At 34.4% G+C, this 14290-nt stretch overlaps 1 protein-coding gene across 2 annotated transcripts in view; it reads left to right on the top strand.

Annotated features, from left to right (window-relative positions):
- LOC150091211 (hemocytin-like) overlaps positions 1-14290 on the top strand; it is a 1750539-nt gene that overhangs the window by 854000 nt on the left and 882249 nt on the right. For both annotated transcript variants that reach the window (XM_090374755.1, XM_090374750.1), the window contains one exon: positions 12802-12963. In XM_090374755.1, coding sequence (XP_090230881.1) covers positions 12802-12963 — 162 coding nt within the window. The remainder of the gene's footprint in view (positions 1-12801; positions 12964-14290) is intronic.

Below are 14290 nucleotides of genomic sequence, written 5' to 3'. Positions count from 1 at the left end.
TGAAAGTGACAGCGCTACTAGTAAATCTAACAAGAAAAAGAAAGCGATCGATTTGGATCAGAAAATTAAACTAATACGAATATATGAAAATGGTCAAACATTAATAAGTATCGCGCTGAATTCAGATATTCTCAATAATAATATAGTAGATATATGTTATTAGCCATTCCCGAGTTACGTAAAACTTGAGGAAGTAAGAAGTCCTGGAACATATCTCTTACATATGTCAGGAATTTCTGTATTTTTGGATTAACCAGGAAATTGATTATCTGGGATATGTTTTTTACCATCTATCCCGGAAAATTGAGAGTTTACTGTATATGATATCATAATTATTTCTTGACTCTAGTTCATTTGTTATTGTATCATATTATCGATAAGGGTCAGAAATAATTGCCCCTTAATAAATCCATGCTGTGATTGCAGTTACATTCCTGTCTAGATGATCTTGCATTACTTCTTTAACCAATCACTCCATTATATTATTTTTTCCTGGAACAGAAGTTAAGGTAACAGGTCTGTAATTGCTCATGCTACCTTTGATCATCCTCTGTGAATTGGGGATATAATCACACATCTCCAGTCCATAGGAACCTCCTCTGAATCCAAAGATTCTCTCACAATTATGGCTAAGGGTTTGCTTACCTCCTTTGCTGCCTTCCTTAATATAAAAATATAGATCCCATTCAGCTGAGGTGTCTTTTTTTTTTACGTTTAGTTTCAACAATTTTGTTTCACTTTCCTCTCAGTTATCACAGAGTCATTTAGATACCTGTTATAGTTTTCTTAAATTCTGTCATCCACTTTCCTAAAGAATTCCTCATGTGTGGATGTAGATGCAATTACATATTTAGTTTGTTGGCAATATCAATAGTTAAAAAACATCAAAATGAAGTGGATCAATGTGGATCAACCCCTTCCTTCCTTCTACTGTTAATATAAGTTAAGAAGTCTTTGCTGTTTTTCTTTGCAATCTTTACCAGAGACTTTTCATGATATGCTTAGCTTGCCTAATATCATTTTTGACTTGAAAACAGACTAATTTATTTCTATAATAGATTGCTGTGTCACTTGTTAATTTATATGCATTTAATTAATAAATGTCAAAGCAGCAAGGCTCAATATGTTAGTATTAGCATTAGTAGGCATATGATGCAAGAAAGCAAGCTTTTTCAGCATCAACCAAAAAAACAAAAAAAAAAACCCTTCCCATTTCACCAATCCATTCATTCAAAATGTTTGTCTAGTTCTGCCTTGAATTATTTAAGCTATCAACTTCCACAACAACAAATGCAAGTTTGTTCAGGCAACCAACTACCTGCTGGCTAAAGGAAAATTTCTGCACATCTATTCAACAGCTGTCTTTCCTCAATTTCAGTTTATGCCCCCTCAGGCTTGTAATCTGAGCAAGAGGAAGAATCCCATCGGCATTGAGCCTGCTCAGTCTATTCAAGGCTTTATACATCTCAATCAGATCGCTTTGCAAGTGCTTAGTCTCCAGATGCTGCAATTTGCAGAACTTAAGCCTTTCTTCGTAAGAGCACCCCTTTGTTCCCCTCACCAGTCTTGCTGCCCTTCTCTGTACTCATTCTATCAACTCTACAACCTTCCTAAAATGAGGCTTCCAGACTTGTATGCAGTACTCAAGGTTTGGCCTGACCATTACCTTATACAAGGGGATAATCACCTCCTTATCTCTGCTCCCAAAATTCCTGTATATAATTGAGAAGACCCCTTGACCTACTCTGACAGCCTGTCTCACTGCTCAGAAAACTTCATATCTGACTGCACAATTACTGCTAGGTCTCTTTCATTCTCCACAAGCCTGAGTGTAAAACCACCCAGTTGGTACATTTCTCTGGGGTTACTGCTACCCATATGCATTACTTTGCATTTGTCAATGTTAAACTTCAGTTTCCACTTCTCAGACCATCTACCCAACTTTACCAGATCCTGTTGAAGCATACTGTCATTACTGTTATTAACAACCCTCCCATCCTTTTTCTCATCTGCAAACTTTGACATTAAGCTTGATATACCTTCATCAATATCATTGATAAATATACAAAACAACAGTGGACCCAACACCGAACCCTGGGGGGTCACCACTAATTGTCCATTGATTACCACTCTCTGTCTTCTCCTACTCAGCCATCCTTTTATCCAATGTAGCAACTTGTCCTTAATGCCATACCTGTATAAGGCCTGTGACTGTTGCCTTATATAAGGGGATAATCATGTCCTTATCCCTGCTAGAAAAATTCCTGTATATCATTGACAAGACAACATGTACTACCCTTAAAGACCATCTGCACTACTCAGAAAACTTCATATCTGACTGCACAATTACCCCCAGGTTCCAATTTCGTGGTACCACACCCTTACAATGCTCTCTTGCAGCTGAATCTTGCTTGTTGGCTTCTTCTGAGCAATTTTAGATGACATTATGTTATGTACCAGCAATTTTCAATAGGGTCTTGACTGTTGCCAGGCCAATCCAAAACTGTAATGCCAGCATTTCTGAGGTATGACTGCACCTTAAGGGAGAAAAATGAAGGAAAACATTGGTGTAAGTATGTTTTGAGTCTTGTGAGAGAAAAAGACAAACTCATCGTTAAATCTAAATAGAATTAAACTTACTAATTTTGCTGTGTGGCAAGGTGCTGAGTCCTGTTGAAAAATTCAGTTTTTGACACCTGTGTGGTGATCCCTAATAACAGGTTTCAGGTACTCCTCCAAGATAGCAGTGTAGGTTTCTGCATTCACTGTTCCATTAACAAACTTAATTTGTCCCACCCCTTTGCTTCTTATGTATCCCCAGACCATCTGACCCACAGGGAACTTTACAGTCAGTGTTATGCAGTCAGGATGGTATGCTTCCAATTTTCGTCTTCTGTCATATCACTTCCCATCTGAGCCATGCAGGTTGAATTTCGATTTGTCAAAAAAGATGGCAGTGTCCCATTGCTCTTTTGTCCATGAAACATGCATTTTAGTTCAAACAAGTTGCTTCTTCCTCATTTGTTGGGTCAACAAAGGCCTTCTTCTTGCGCCAATAGGCATGCAGATAACATTCCTAAAGCCGTCTTTTGATAGTTCGTGCACTTATTTCAACACCAGAGGCCATCTCAAAGTCCAGTTTTAGTTCAGGAGCACTAGCATGCCAATTACGAAGGCATAGCCATTTCAAATATCAATCTTGGGAAGGCGTCTTCACTCTCTTGCAGCCTAATCCAGGTCTTCTCTTCGCATCGCCCATTTCATGCTTTAATTTTAGCACCCACCCAAGATACTGTTGGCTGGTGACAGCCTATTTTATCAGTGAGTAGAAAGCCTTTTGTGGGACAGAACAACAGCTGCACTTTTTTTCTTGATGTCAACTGAACATATGGAGCCATGCTTATACCTCCGTAAAACAAGATACTAATGAGCATGTATACCCTTCCAATGCCATATTTATAGAAACGGCTGATGCTATACCTTGCAATTATTATCTGATGCAATAGAAGCATTATCTGATGCAGTACCTTTGCTTTGCACGAAACAAGATGACTGTAATCAAATCTAACTGTAATCGATATCTTATATGTTTCACTACAAATGTTACTTTTTTTTAAGGCGATGCAGCTTTTTTGTTCCCCACTTTTTTGTCTGTCAACTAGATGTACTTCCTTAGATTTTATGTGTTTCTTAACTAACAGCATATTCCCTTCTCCCTTCCTATCCTGTCTATCCTTTCTGTACACATTGTACTCCCCAAATTCCAATTCTTCATTCCTTATATCTGTGTGACACCACGTCTCTGATATCCCAACAGTATCCACCTTTGATGTCTTGACCAGCACTTCAAATTCGTCAAATTTATTTACTATACTCCTAGCATTGGTGTACACGCAAGTATACATGCACCTGTTCTTACTCTTAGTTACTCTAACACAGCCCATATAATTACTTGTTTCTTGACTCCCAGCATTACTGAAGCCCCCCAGCAGCTTGCTTTCTAGGCTGCTGCTCTTTTCAATAGAAGCAGGGCAAGAATCATTTCCACCCCTGACTGCAGCTTGTTAATCTATTAGTCTGTGATTTCCTCCCAAAGCTAGCAGTTTTCTGATACACCTAACATTGCCTCTATGTTATATATCTATTAACAAATGAATGAGAGGAATTATTCTCGATAATAACTTTTAGAATGATTCGATGCTGACTCTATCCATTATTCAGATGAATATAAAAAATAATAACTTAAATGAATTCTCTACACTGGAAGGAAAAATCAATGATCAGATGCACTCAAAATCAATGGTTTAAGAGCTCTAAACCCGACCCCAAAATACTTCAAACCATCACCCAATATCCATGAGGAAATGAAAGCATTAAATCCATTAATAAAAACAAATGCAAAAATGATATTAAAAATTTTTTATATCATTTTCGCATTAATGAACCTAATATCTTCTTTCACTCATGAATATTGTTTGGTAGTTTGATGTATTTTAAAGTCAGGTTTGGAGCTCTTAAACCATAGATTCGGAATGTTTCTGATCATCGATGTTTTCTTCAGGTGTAGAGAATTCATTTAAGCTATTATTTTTTTACATTCATTTGAATAATGGAGAGAGAGTCAGCATCGAAGTGTTCCACAAGTCATTATTGAGATAATTCCTCTCATTCATTTGTTAAAATGCATGTAACAGATTTTTCTACTCTGCCACAAGTCTCATCAGTTCATCTAATATCCATTTTGGTGTTTGCTTGGAATGCAAGGGAACACCTTGTTCTTTACTTTACTTTATTTGCTCCCTGATGACTCAGAGTAGGTAACAAGTAAAGTAAATGGAACAAGTGTTGGGGATTTCAAACCCTTTTTCAGCGTTTGAAATCCCCAACACCTTGCTTACCTGGCTGCTGCATGTTCTAATATAAGCAGTGCAAGAATCGGTTTCACCACTTTGCTGCAGCTCTAGTTACTCTGGTAACTTGTCTTTCCCCACCCAAGCTAGCATTTTTTTGATGCATTTAACACAGCCCCGAGAATATCAGCAAATATCCTTGCACCTCTTTTATTTAAATGTATCCCATTCCAGGTAAAAACAGTCTATCCTGTAACCAAGCAGAGACAATACTGAGAAAAATTCTATAAATGAGACTTGCTCAATCACAGTCTCTCCATCGCTGATTTGATTGACAATTCTCTCTACACGTACTTCTCCTATCATCTCTGGGCAGAATTGTAGATACTTCCAAATTTAATCCTAACTCGCAACTTTTTCACAACGCTTCCCTGTACTTGTTACGTAAACCCTCAAATCTCCTACTCTTAATATCACTAGGACAATGTATACAGTATCACCTTTTGCACCCTTAAAAGATGATATCAGGAATGTCATCTACATATATTTTCTATTTCCGCTGAAAAAAATAACTCACTGATAATAACAACCTCCTCTGGGGTGAGTGCATACTGCCTTGGGATTGCAATTGTGTTGTCTGATGCACAAGTGTAGGTAGGCTGTTGTGTTGAGTTGTGCAGCTGAATCCCTTAATGGGCTCCCGATTTTAATTCCTTTGACAGCACCCACTCTATTCTTCCAACTCTTAGAAATGCTCATCAGCATTCTGATGAGCATTTCTAAGAGTTTGAAGAATAGAGTGAGTGCTGTCAAAGGAATTGAAATTGGGGGCCCATCATAACTGCATTTGTGCCTAATTTCTTCATACTCTTTGCACCAACATGTTCAAAGACATTCCCCCCCCCTCGGCTGTATCATGTCTCATTCCGGATAAACTTAGTTTCTTTTGAAGTTAACATTTCATTCCCATTGTGATTGTTGGATATGTTTTACTTAATTGCAATTTGACATTTCATTTGTTATTCAGACATTGTTGTTCAGAACTCTGGCACTGAGTTTTGAAAGAGCTTTCAGAAGGTACCACTATCCAACTCTAGTTATCATACAATTTGTTTCTTTGAAAGAAGCTTAAAACAGTTATGTCTTTCTGAAAATAACTGCAGTATTGAATGTTGATGCATATTATTGTATAATTAAGTTTTGTTAATTTTGTGGTATTAAATGGAGATCAAACAGTTTTGTTCATCTTCGTTAGTTAAATGAAATAACCAACTATAGACAAGTAAGAATATCACCCTTCATAAAGGAGTCCACCCTGTCTTTTGGTCACTACCTCTTCACTCAATAAACATAAAGATAAGTTAGGGGACAAATGCTTCTACAAGGAAACATTGTAATCACATGGCAATTACTTCCCCCATTTCCACCCTCATGGTGGTGGGGGGGGGGGTTAGAACTAGGATCAATTATGACAGCACTTGAAAATGGATATTTATTTTCAAACAACTGAAAATGAAACTGAGGATAAATAAACTGCAATTTACAGTGAGGCCACCTCCCTCTAAACTACTGCATCTTGGCAATTTACTAGCTTTACTGGCAATTTACCACAGATATAGTTAATAAAAAAAAATTCTTTGCTTCATGGGAAAAAGAAAAAAAAAAAAGGTTTATTTTTTGCTTTTAAAGGTGAAACAAGAGAAATACAAACTTCTTCTTTCTATAGCTAATGTGGACAATTTGCACATGATTACTAACAATAAAACATTATACTTCATCGCACCCACTTTGCAATCCTATGGAGTCAGCAGAGAAAGAGCATCTTGAAATATGGAAATTAATCTCTGCACACATACATGCTGAAACGAAACTGCTTACAGTAAAATTGCTTGTTTAGGTCATGTATATTCCTTTTAAAAATTAGAAAAACTAGCTAAATTTTATTTCAGGCTATAATGCAGGTGTTAAAAGATATTCCCCCCCAAAAAATCTGTGTTATATCAAGGCATAGCATATATTAATAGATAGAAATACTTAATGTTCGTTGTAAAAAATACTAATGTTTAAAAAGGCCAAATTTTAAAAAATCCCTTAATGAGATTCTAGAATGTTTTAAGTATATATAAACTTACCAATATAATTATATATATATATATATATATATAGAAGAAATATAAATTAGAGAAAAAAAGTGAAAGATCAAAGAAACAGATAAATGACAAGGACAGAAGAAGAGAATGAAGATACATGGTTGGAAAAAACAGTATGTATAAAAATTTTTAAATATTAGATATAGGGTAAATAAAGTCAAAGTAATATGCCAATAAATGATAAATTTAGACTGGTGCCCACTTTATTTGCCCTACATCTAATATTTTAAAAATTTTATAAGTATTTTCTTACCACGCATCTTCATTCTCTTCTTCTGTCCTTGTTATTTATCTATTTCTTCACTCTTCTGTTTTTTTCCCTTCTCTAATTTGTATTTCTTCTACAGTCTATACAACATATTGTTGGATATTGCTTTATGCAGTACTTATGTTTGTGGTTATCTGTTCTTTTTTTATCTTTCTTTTGCCTAATTTTTTTTTTATTATTATTAACTTATATATATGTTGTTTGTTTATTTGGTTTTTAGGAGCATTAGCAACTAAGGACATATTGCTCCAGGATATGCGGTTGTCGTTCCCTGACCTTTCCGCATCCTCCGTATTTGGTGGTGACGGGCTCGAACCCTGGTCTAATGGAAAAGGCAAAAAAAAGCAAAAAATGAGCAAATAAATAAATAATGAAGCAAGAAGTAGAAATGGAAGAAGAAGAATAGAAGGAATATGTATCTAAAATTTTGAAAAATATTAAGTATGGGACAATACAGCCAAAATATAAACCAATAAATAACAAATTTAGCTCAGTGCCATCCAACCACGCCGAGGCCAAAAAAAGTGTGAAATATCACTAATATAATATGATAAATCAACCACAAAAGAAAAAGTTATGTAGGACAAACAAAGCAAGGGGGAAAAAAAAATTATCATTTCATCCAATCCCATCAGAGGGCCCTGAATATAGTGTGAAAATTACTTATATACTTATTTATACTTTTAATTATATATACTTTTTTATATAGGTTTTAATATAATATATTTTTAACACTTATCTACACTTAATTTGAAGGATTTATTATATACTGTATTTATTTTTATTTTGTAAATAAACTATTTAATTTTTATGTTCTGCTGTTGGTTGATTTGATTATAATGGTATTAAAATTTACATTTATTGATACTTTTTAGATAAAGTAAATCTTAATATAAGATATTTTATTATTTTGCATGTGTTCTAATTTCTCTTACTAAGGACCCAAAACCCGGAATCCAGAAAGCCTCTGGTCCCAAGCTTTCTGGATAAGAGGTTTGGTATTGTATTAATGTTTGAGCATATTGAATAGTTTGACGAAATTGAAGTATTTTTGATTCAACTGCAAACATTATAGGAACACACATGTCAGAAACACACAAGGGACATACATTTGAATTGGAAAGGAATATTTGTAAGATAGATGTGTGAAAATTTGCTTTCCACCAGATGATAACTGATTGTTGGAAGAAACTTACATCTGGTGCTAAGAAAATGAGTAGTTCCAATAAATTTTATTTTAATAAGTTTAAAGAAATTCTACTACTAAAACTATTGCTGTGGTTCTTTTTGTTATCAATATACTCTCTTGGTCCCTTATCCAAGGTGAAGGACTTTCACAAAGATTAGTTTTCAATGCCACATTTTTGCAATTAGAGTTAGTAGCATAACCCAGACTCTTCCAAACACTGTCAAAACATACATAAATGCTGATGACTTACCGTCTCCTGTCACACATAAAATGTGTTCCATCAAGAGGCAACTTCAAATATCCATTGATAGAATTGAATACCAGATGCTGGATAATACCTTCTGCCTCTCATCACAGAAAACTATGGCTATACACAACACTCAACCATGGTATTTCTGTGCCCTGAGCAGAAATATTTTTCGGCTGTTATTTTGCCAGTTTGCTGCTAAACTTGAATATAATTTTTAACATTAGGATAATTTTAGATCAATAAACTCTGGTGTTCAAAACCACCTTTTGCTGGTCCCAGATGGATGTTCATCATCTTCCAGTGATTCTCTTCCATGGGTGAAACGGTTATGCCACTTGAACACACATTCTTGAGACAGACAATTCTCTCCATACACTTGCAATCAACTTTTGCCCAGTTGATGTTTGCTCTTTGTTCCATTGTTCTTCTACAACACAGACATAGGAAAGACATGCAGTTCAGCTCACAATGTGTTCTGAAATGGCATCAGTGTTTGCTGATCTTGACTATGGTTCTTGAGGAATGATTACTCTCCCATTTCATGTTTACTTCTAGTAGATGACAGCAATTTTCCAATTACTGCACTGCGTATTCAGTTATCAATTTTTGAATTGCATGTAGAGTGGCAAAATCCTGTAAAGGCATAATGCAAAGTGTATCACAGAATTCATAACAAAAGGGGTACTTAGACAAAAGCAAAATTTTTTTTCTGTAATATAATGGGGCTGTGTACTTCTTTCTTTTAAAGTTAAAACTTTATTTTGCAATCCTTGGATGCATATTGAAGCTCATTAAAACTTTAAATTCTAATTGGCCTATTTCATATTATACTGTACAATTCTGCTTAGCATTAATATCATATAATTTATAATTTGTTTATTGGTTTATTATGTAACATACAAGCCAATTGGCTTGTATCTAAATCTCCACATTCATTTTCTGCCTACACCAAAGCTCACATCAGTTGCAAAACAGTTAAATTCTTCTTGTCTCATGCTTTGTTAAATGCTTTCTTATTCCAAAGGTAGTCGAGCATTCTGGTCTCTTGCCAAAGCTATTGGCCACAACTTTTGCCTACTTCTGTCAGAACCAGATGGTTCTATTGCCACTTCAGCCAAAGATAAAGCTGATTTGCTGCATCCTACTTTTCTTTTGACTCATGTATTGATGATCTTGGTAAACCACCTCCTACAATTCGCAGTACACTCCATTCAAAGCCGACTGTGGTCTTCCATTAAAAAGGATGTCAAAGGATTTTGAGCAATCTTGATTCTAAGAAAGCTCCAGTTCCTGGCAGTATTTCTCCACTTGTTCTCAAACCCGTGCTCCTGAATTACTCCTTTTCTGTTTCACCTTTTGTTACTTTCTTATTCCAAAGGTGCTTTCCATTCTGCTAGGAAATTTGCTCATATTTGGCCAGTTTCTAAAAAGGGTGACAAATCCCTCCCATTGAATTATTGTCCCATTGAACTTTATACTCATTCCACTCTTTCTACACATTCTACTCATTCTACTCTTAGTCTCTAGGTGGGTAGGTAGTAGGTAGCTAGAGGTGGGTAGTCTCTAGCCATGAACTTTTTTGTGAGGTGTTGTAGCTCAGTAGATAGGTCTTCATGTGAAGTGCTGTATTTTATGGCGCCATAAGAGACCACCATTACCCCATAAAAGATTGTATCATAGAACTACAAACAAAACTCGAACATCGCCCTGATAAGTGGCATATCATACACCAAACCAACGCTATAATTAATTCAAAACTCACCTCTCAACCCAACATAAAAAAACAACAGCTACTTGATATACAAAAATTAAGTAACACCCCTGATATTATTATACAAAAAGCAGACAAAGGCAACACAATTGTAATCCTAGACAAAAACACCTACATAGATAAAATGGAACAGTACTCTCTGATCAAGATACCTATAAAATTGACAATACTTACAATATTTCCAAACTCAAAAATAAACTCGAGGTAATCCTAAGGAGACTGAGATCAAACAAAGAAATCACCCTACACACCCTACAACAGATCAGAATATGTAACAATATCCTCCCACACATGTTTAGTATTACCAAATTACACAAACCTGGCCACCCCCTAAGACCAATAATTTCCTTTAGTAAATCGCCTTCACCAATTTATCCACTTTTTTAGTAAAAATTATATCCCCCCTCACAAGATTCTCTAAATTTAAAATGAGCAACACCAATCAAGCATTTGAAAAAATAAGTACCACCATAATCTCCGATGAAGACATCTTAGCATCTTTTGACATAGTATCATTATACACAAACGTACACACACACCATTCACATTACAAGCCTTACATGAATACGAATACCTAATGACAGACAACACTTTAATCAACCATACTTTTCTCTCCATCAACAATATCCTAGAACTTACCTCATTACTACTAGATGCCAGACACTTCAGGTTCCATAACCAAATATTCCAACAAACATTTGGCCTACCCATGGGTCTAGGTATTTCTGCTCCTTTATCTGAGATTTATTTAGCAACAATAGAAAACCAAATTCTACAGCCTTACCCTTCAGGGATAAAACTATACATAAGATACACAGACAATATACTTATAATCGGAAATAGAATCACAATTGACAATCTTTTTACTAAATTCCAATCAGTACTTGTAGATTGAAATGCACACTTGAAACAGAAGTTAATAAACAAATCAACTTTCTCAACCTTACTATATACAAAACAGGCACCAGACTGGGAACCAAGATCTTTAGAAAAAACACACACACACAGGGAAATATTTACACTTTGCATCACACCACCCACTTAGCACAAAAAAAAGCTGTTCTTTACAATCAAATCCATAATGCCATAAAATACAGCACTTCACATGACGACCTATCTCCTGAGCTACAATACCTCACAAAAAAGTTCATGGCTAGAGAATACCCACCTCATTTAATTCAACACATTATTTCCATTGCAAAAACAACACCAATAATTCAACTAAACATATCACAAAAGGAAACACATGTATCATCCTCCCCTACCATAGTAATCTTGCGGGACAATTCCGCCGAGTGTTCACTGGCAAAGACATTACACTTATATTTTCTGCATATAATAAACTTGGATCTTTGTTCAATACATATAAAGAAACACATAAATACTCAACAAGTGACATGAACAGCATTATATATTTGATTAAATGCCAACAAAATTGTAATGCTTGCTATATTGGAAGTACTACAACAAAATTCGGTTCCACTAAAACCTCTAATACATGGGCATATTATCACTATAACAGTTTCAGAACAGGACAATCCAGTACCGAGCTCACATTACACGTACATTCTCACACCCACACCCATACCCCCCCCCCCCCAGTTGATTCAGCCATTACCATAGTAAAACTAAAAACTAGTTACAAAATTCTCCAATACGAAGCCCTCATCATAGAATGGTTCCCTCACTACTCTAAATTAAACATCATAAATGTGAAACTAACCAGACTGGGAACCTCCAACCTTTTCCCGGTTTAGAATCTCACACACTTGAGATTTCCTCATGTCGCAAAGCACGTCACGGGAACATAAAAATTCGTTTAAAATACAGCACGCATTCTCTCTCCACTAAACTTTGCCAACTGAAGATGTTTCTAACAAAATGAAAGTGTACCGTTATGACCATTGGCCTCATCTATTTCACATATTTTAGAGTTCTTAATTAATTAATTCTCCATAACAACCAAGGACGGAGTTGTGCACTTCTGCTTCCTTGTGCATATTTTAATTCCGTTTTTAATTAATTTATTCTCATCCCGTAAACTTACCAATTAATCTACTTAATTTTAAATTACTCAAACCCAAAAATTTAGTCATTCATTCACCCACATAACAACTGCAGATTGTCCAAGGTGAGTACCGTAAATTAAGCTTTTGCTATTGCTATTGAAACTTAGTCCAATCACACGGTATTTTAAGACATTCTATAATTTGTCTAATGTATATAATAAACATGTTCTCATTTCTCTTACTGGTTACTGCTTTCTGGATAAGGGGTGTGGTACTGTGTATATGAAGATACTGTGATTTTTTTCTCTCCTTAGAATTGTCAACAAGAAGTATTGTTATGGAAGACTGTTGGACTGAATGGGTCAATAACGATTCTCCTCTCACTGGAGAAGGTGACTTTGAAAATATTGCTGAGCTGCGATATAAGTATGACTTCTGTCCGCATCCTGTACTAATTGAATGTCGAGATTCAACTAGTAAGTTGAATTTTTAATAAATATTAATAATATTTAATAAATTTTTCTATAATTTTTAATAAATATTCAGTTTTTTCAATTGTTCCTTCATATATTTGTTAGTTGCCATTTAAAGATAGTTGCCAATAAAACTTAAAAAGTTATCTTTTAAGTTTTATTGTTTAACTCACCTGATAATGAAGTTTATAGTGATGCTTTTCATTATGTTAGCTATTTTAACTGCTGAAAAAGTTGATAAAGAAATCTGCAGAGTTTGCATTTACTTTGTTTCCATCACTGTTCTTCTTCTTTCTTACACTATGTTAACCCAGCAGTGTTGACATCCCCATTTTTAGCAAATACAGTAGTATACATGACAATGCCAGTTTTATTTTTAATTTCTGAAAAACATTTTGAATTTTTTGAATTCTGTTTAAATATTGCCAGTATTTTATCTTTTCTTAAATGGATTGCAGAACTAATACTCAATGTATTTTAAAGTTTTATTAAAAAATTAAAATTGTTAAATCATACTGTGTGTATTTCCCCCTTTTTTCTCAAAAAAAAAAAAAAATTAATTCTTTTGAAATTTAAAAGAAAAGTTTTATACACAAAACATTAACATGAATCTATTATTTAGTTCTATTTTCCAGTGTAAAAGGCCATCAAAAGCAAAGTTTCAAAATTTGCATGGGCATATGTGTTTGGTCGCCTGAGGTGACCAATTTCTTTTTAATTTCTGGAAAAAAGTTTTGGGCCACTTTGGATTCTACTTTAATAGTACCAGTATTTAAAATTTTCTTAATGGATTACAAAACTTATTGTGCATATATATATATATATATATATATATTTTTTTTTTAATAAAAACTAATTAAATATTTAAAAAATGCTATATCATTCAGCTTTTATTTTCAAAAATTCAATAATAATAATAATTCTGCTTAAAATTACAAAAAAAAAAAATTTATTTTAGGCATAAAAATGTTTAGGAAAAATGTTCTCTTCCATTTTCCAGTTTAAAAGACTGTTAAGAAAATTTTCAAACATGCACTTGTTTTTTTTCTGCTTATTATGTATATAAATGTTATTAAAAAATTTTAAAAAATCATACTGCAGAAAGTGCCCTAAAATATTAAGAAAGCAATCTGGCACTTGTATCAACACCCACATTAGTCCTTAAAATTCCATGCAGAAAGGGGTGACATTTCTTTCTTTATAAGGTTCTTGCAGTATTTTCTTGTCATGTAAACTGTTTGTGCAGTTATCAAGATTGCATAGATAATGCAGTGGTCATAATTCTAACAATAGACTAAAGTTGACTTTGCATTGAATTGCCCTGACATTG

Source organism: Mastigoproctus giganteus, chromosome 1, assembly GCF_048544385.1.
Source record: "Mastigoproctus giganteus isolate SK-2022 chromosome 1, ASM4854438v1, whole genome shotgun sequence".
Taxonomy (NCBI): domain Eukaryota; kingdom Metazoa; phylum Arthropoda; class Arachnida; order Uropygi; family Thelyphonidae; genus Mastigoproctus; species Mastigoproctus giganteus.
The sequence above is the reverse complement of the archived record's forward strand: the minus strand, read 5'-3'. Positions and strand labels throughout refer to the sequence as shown.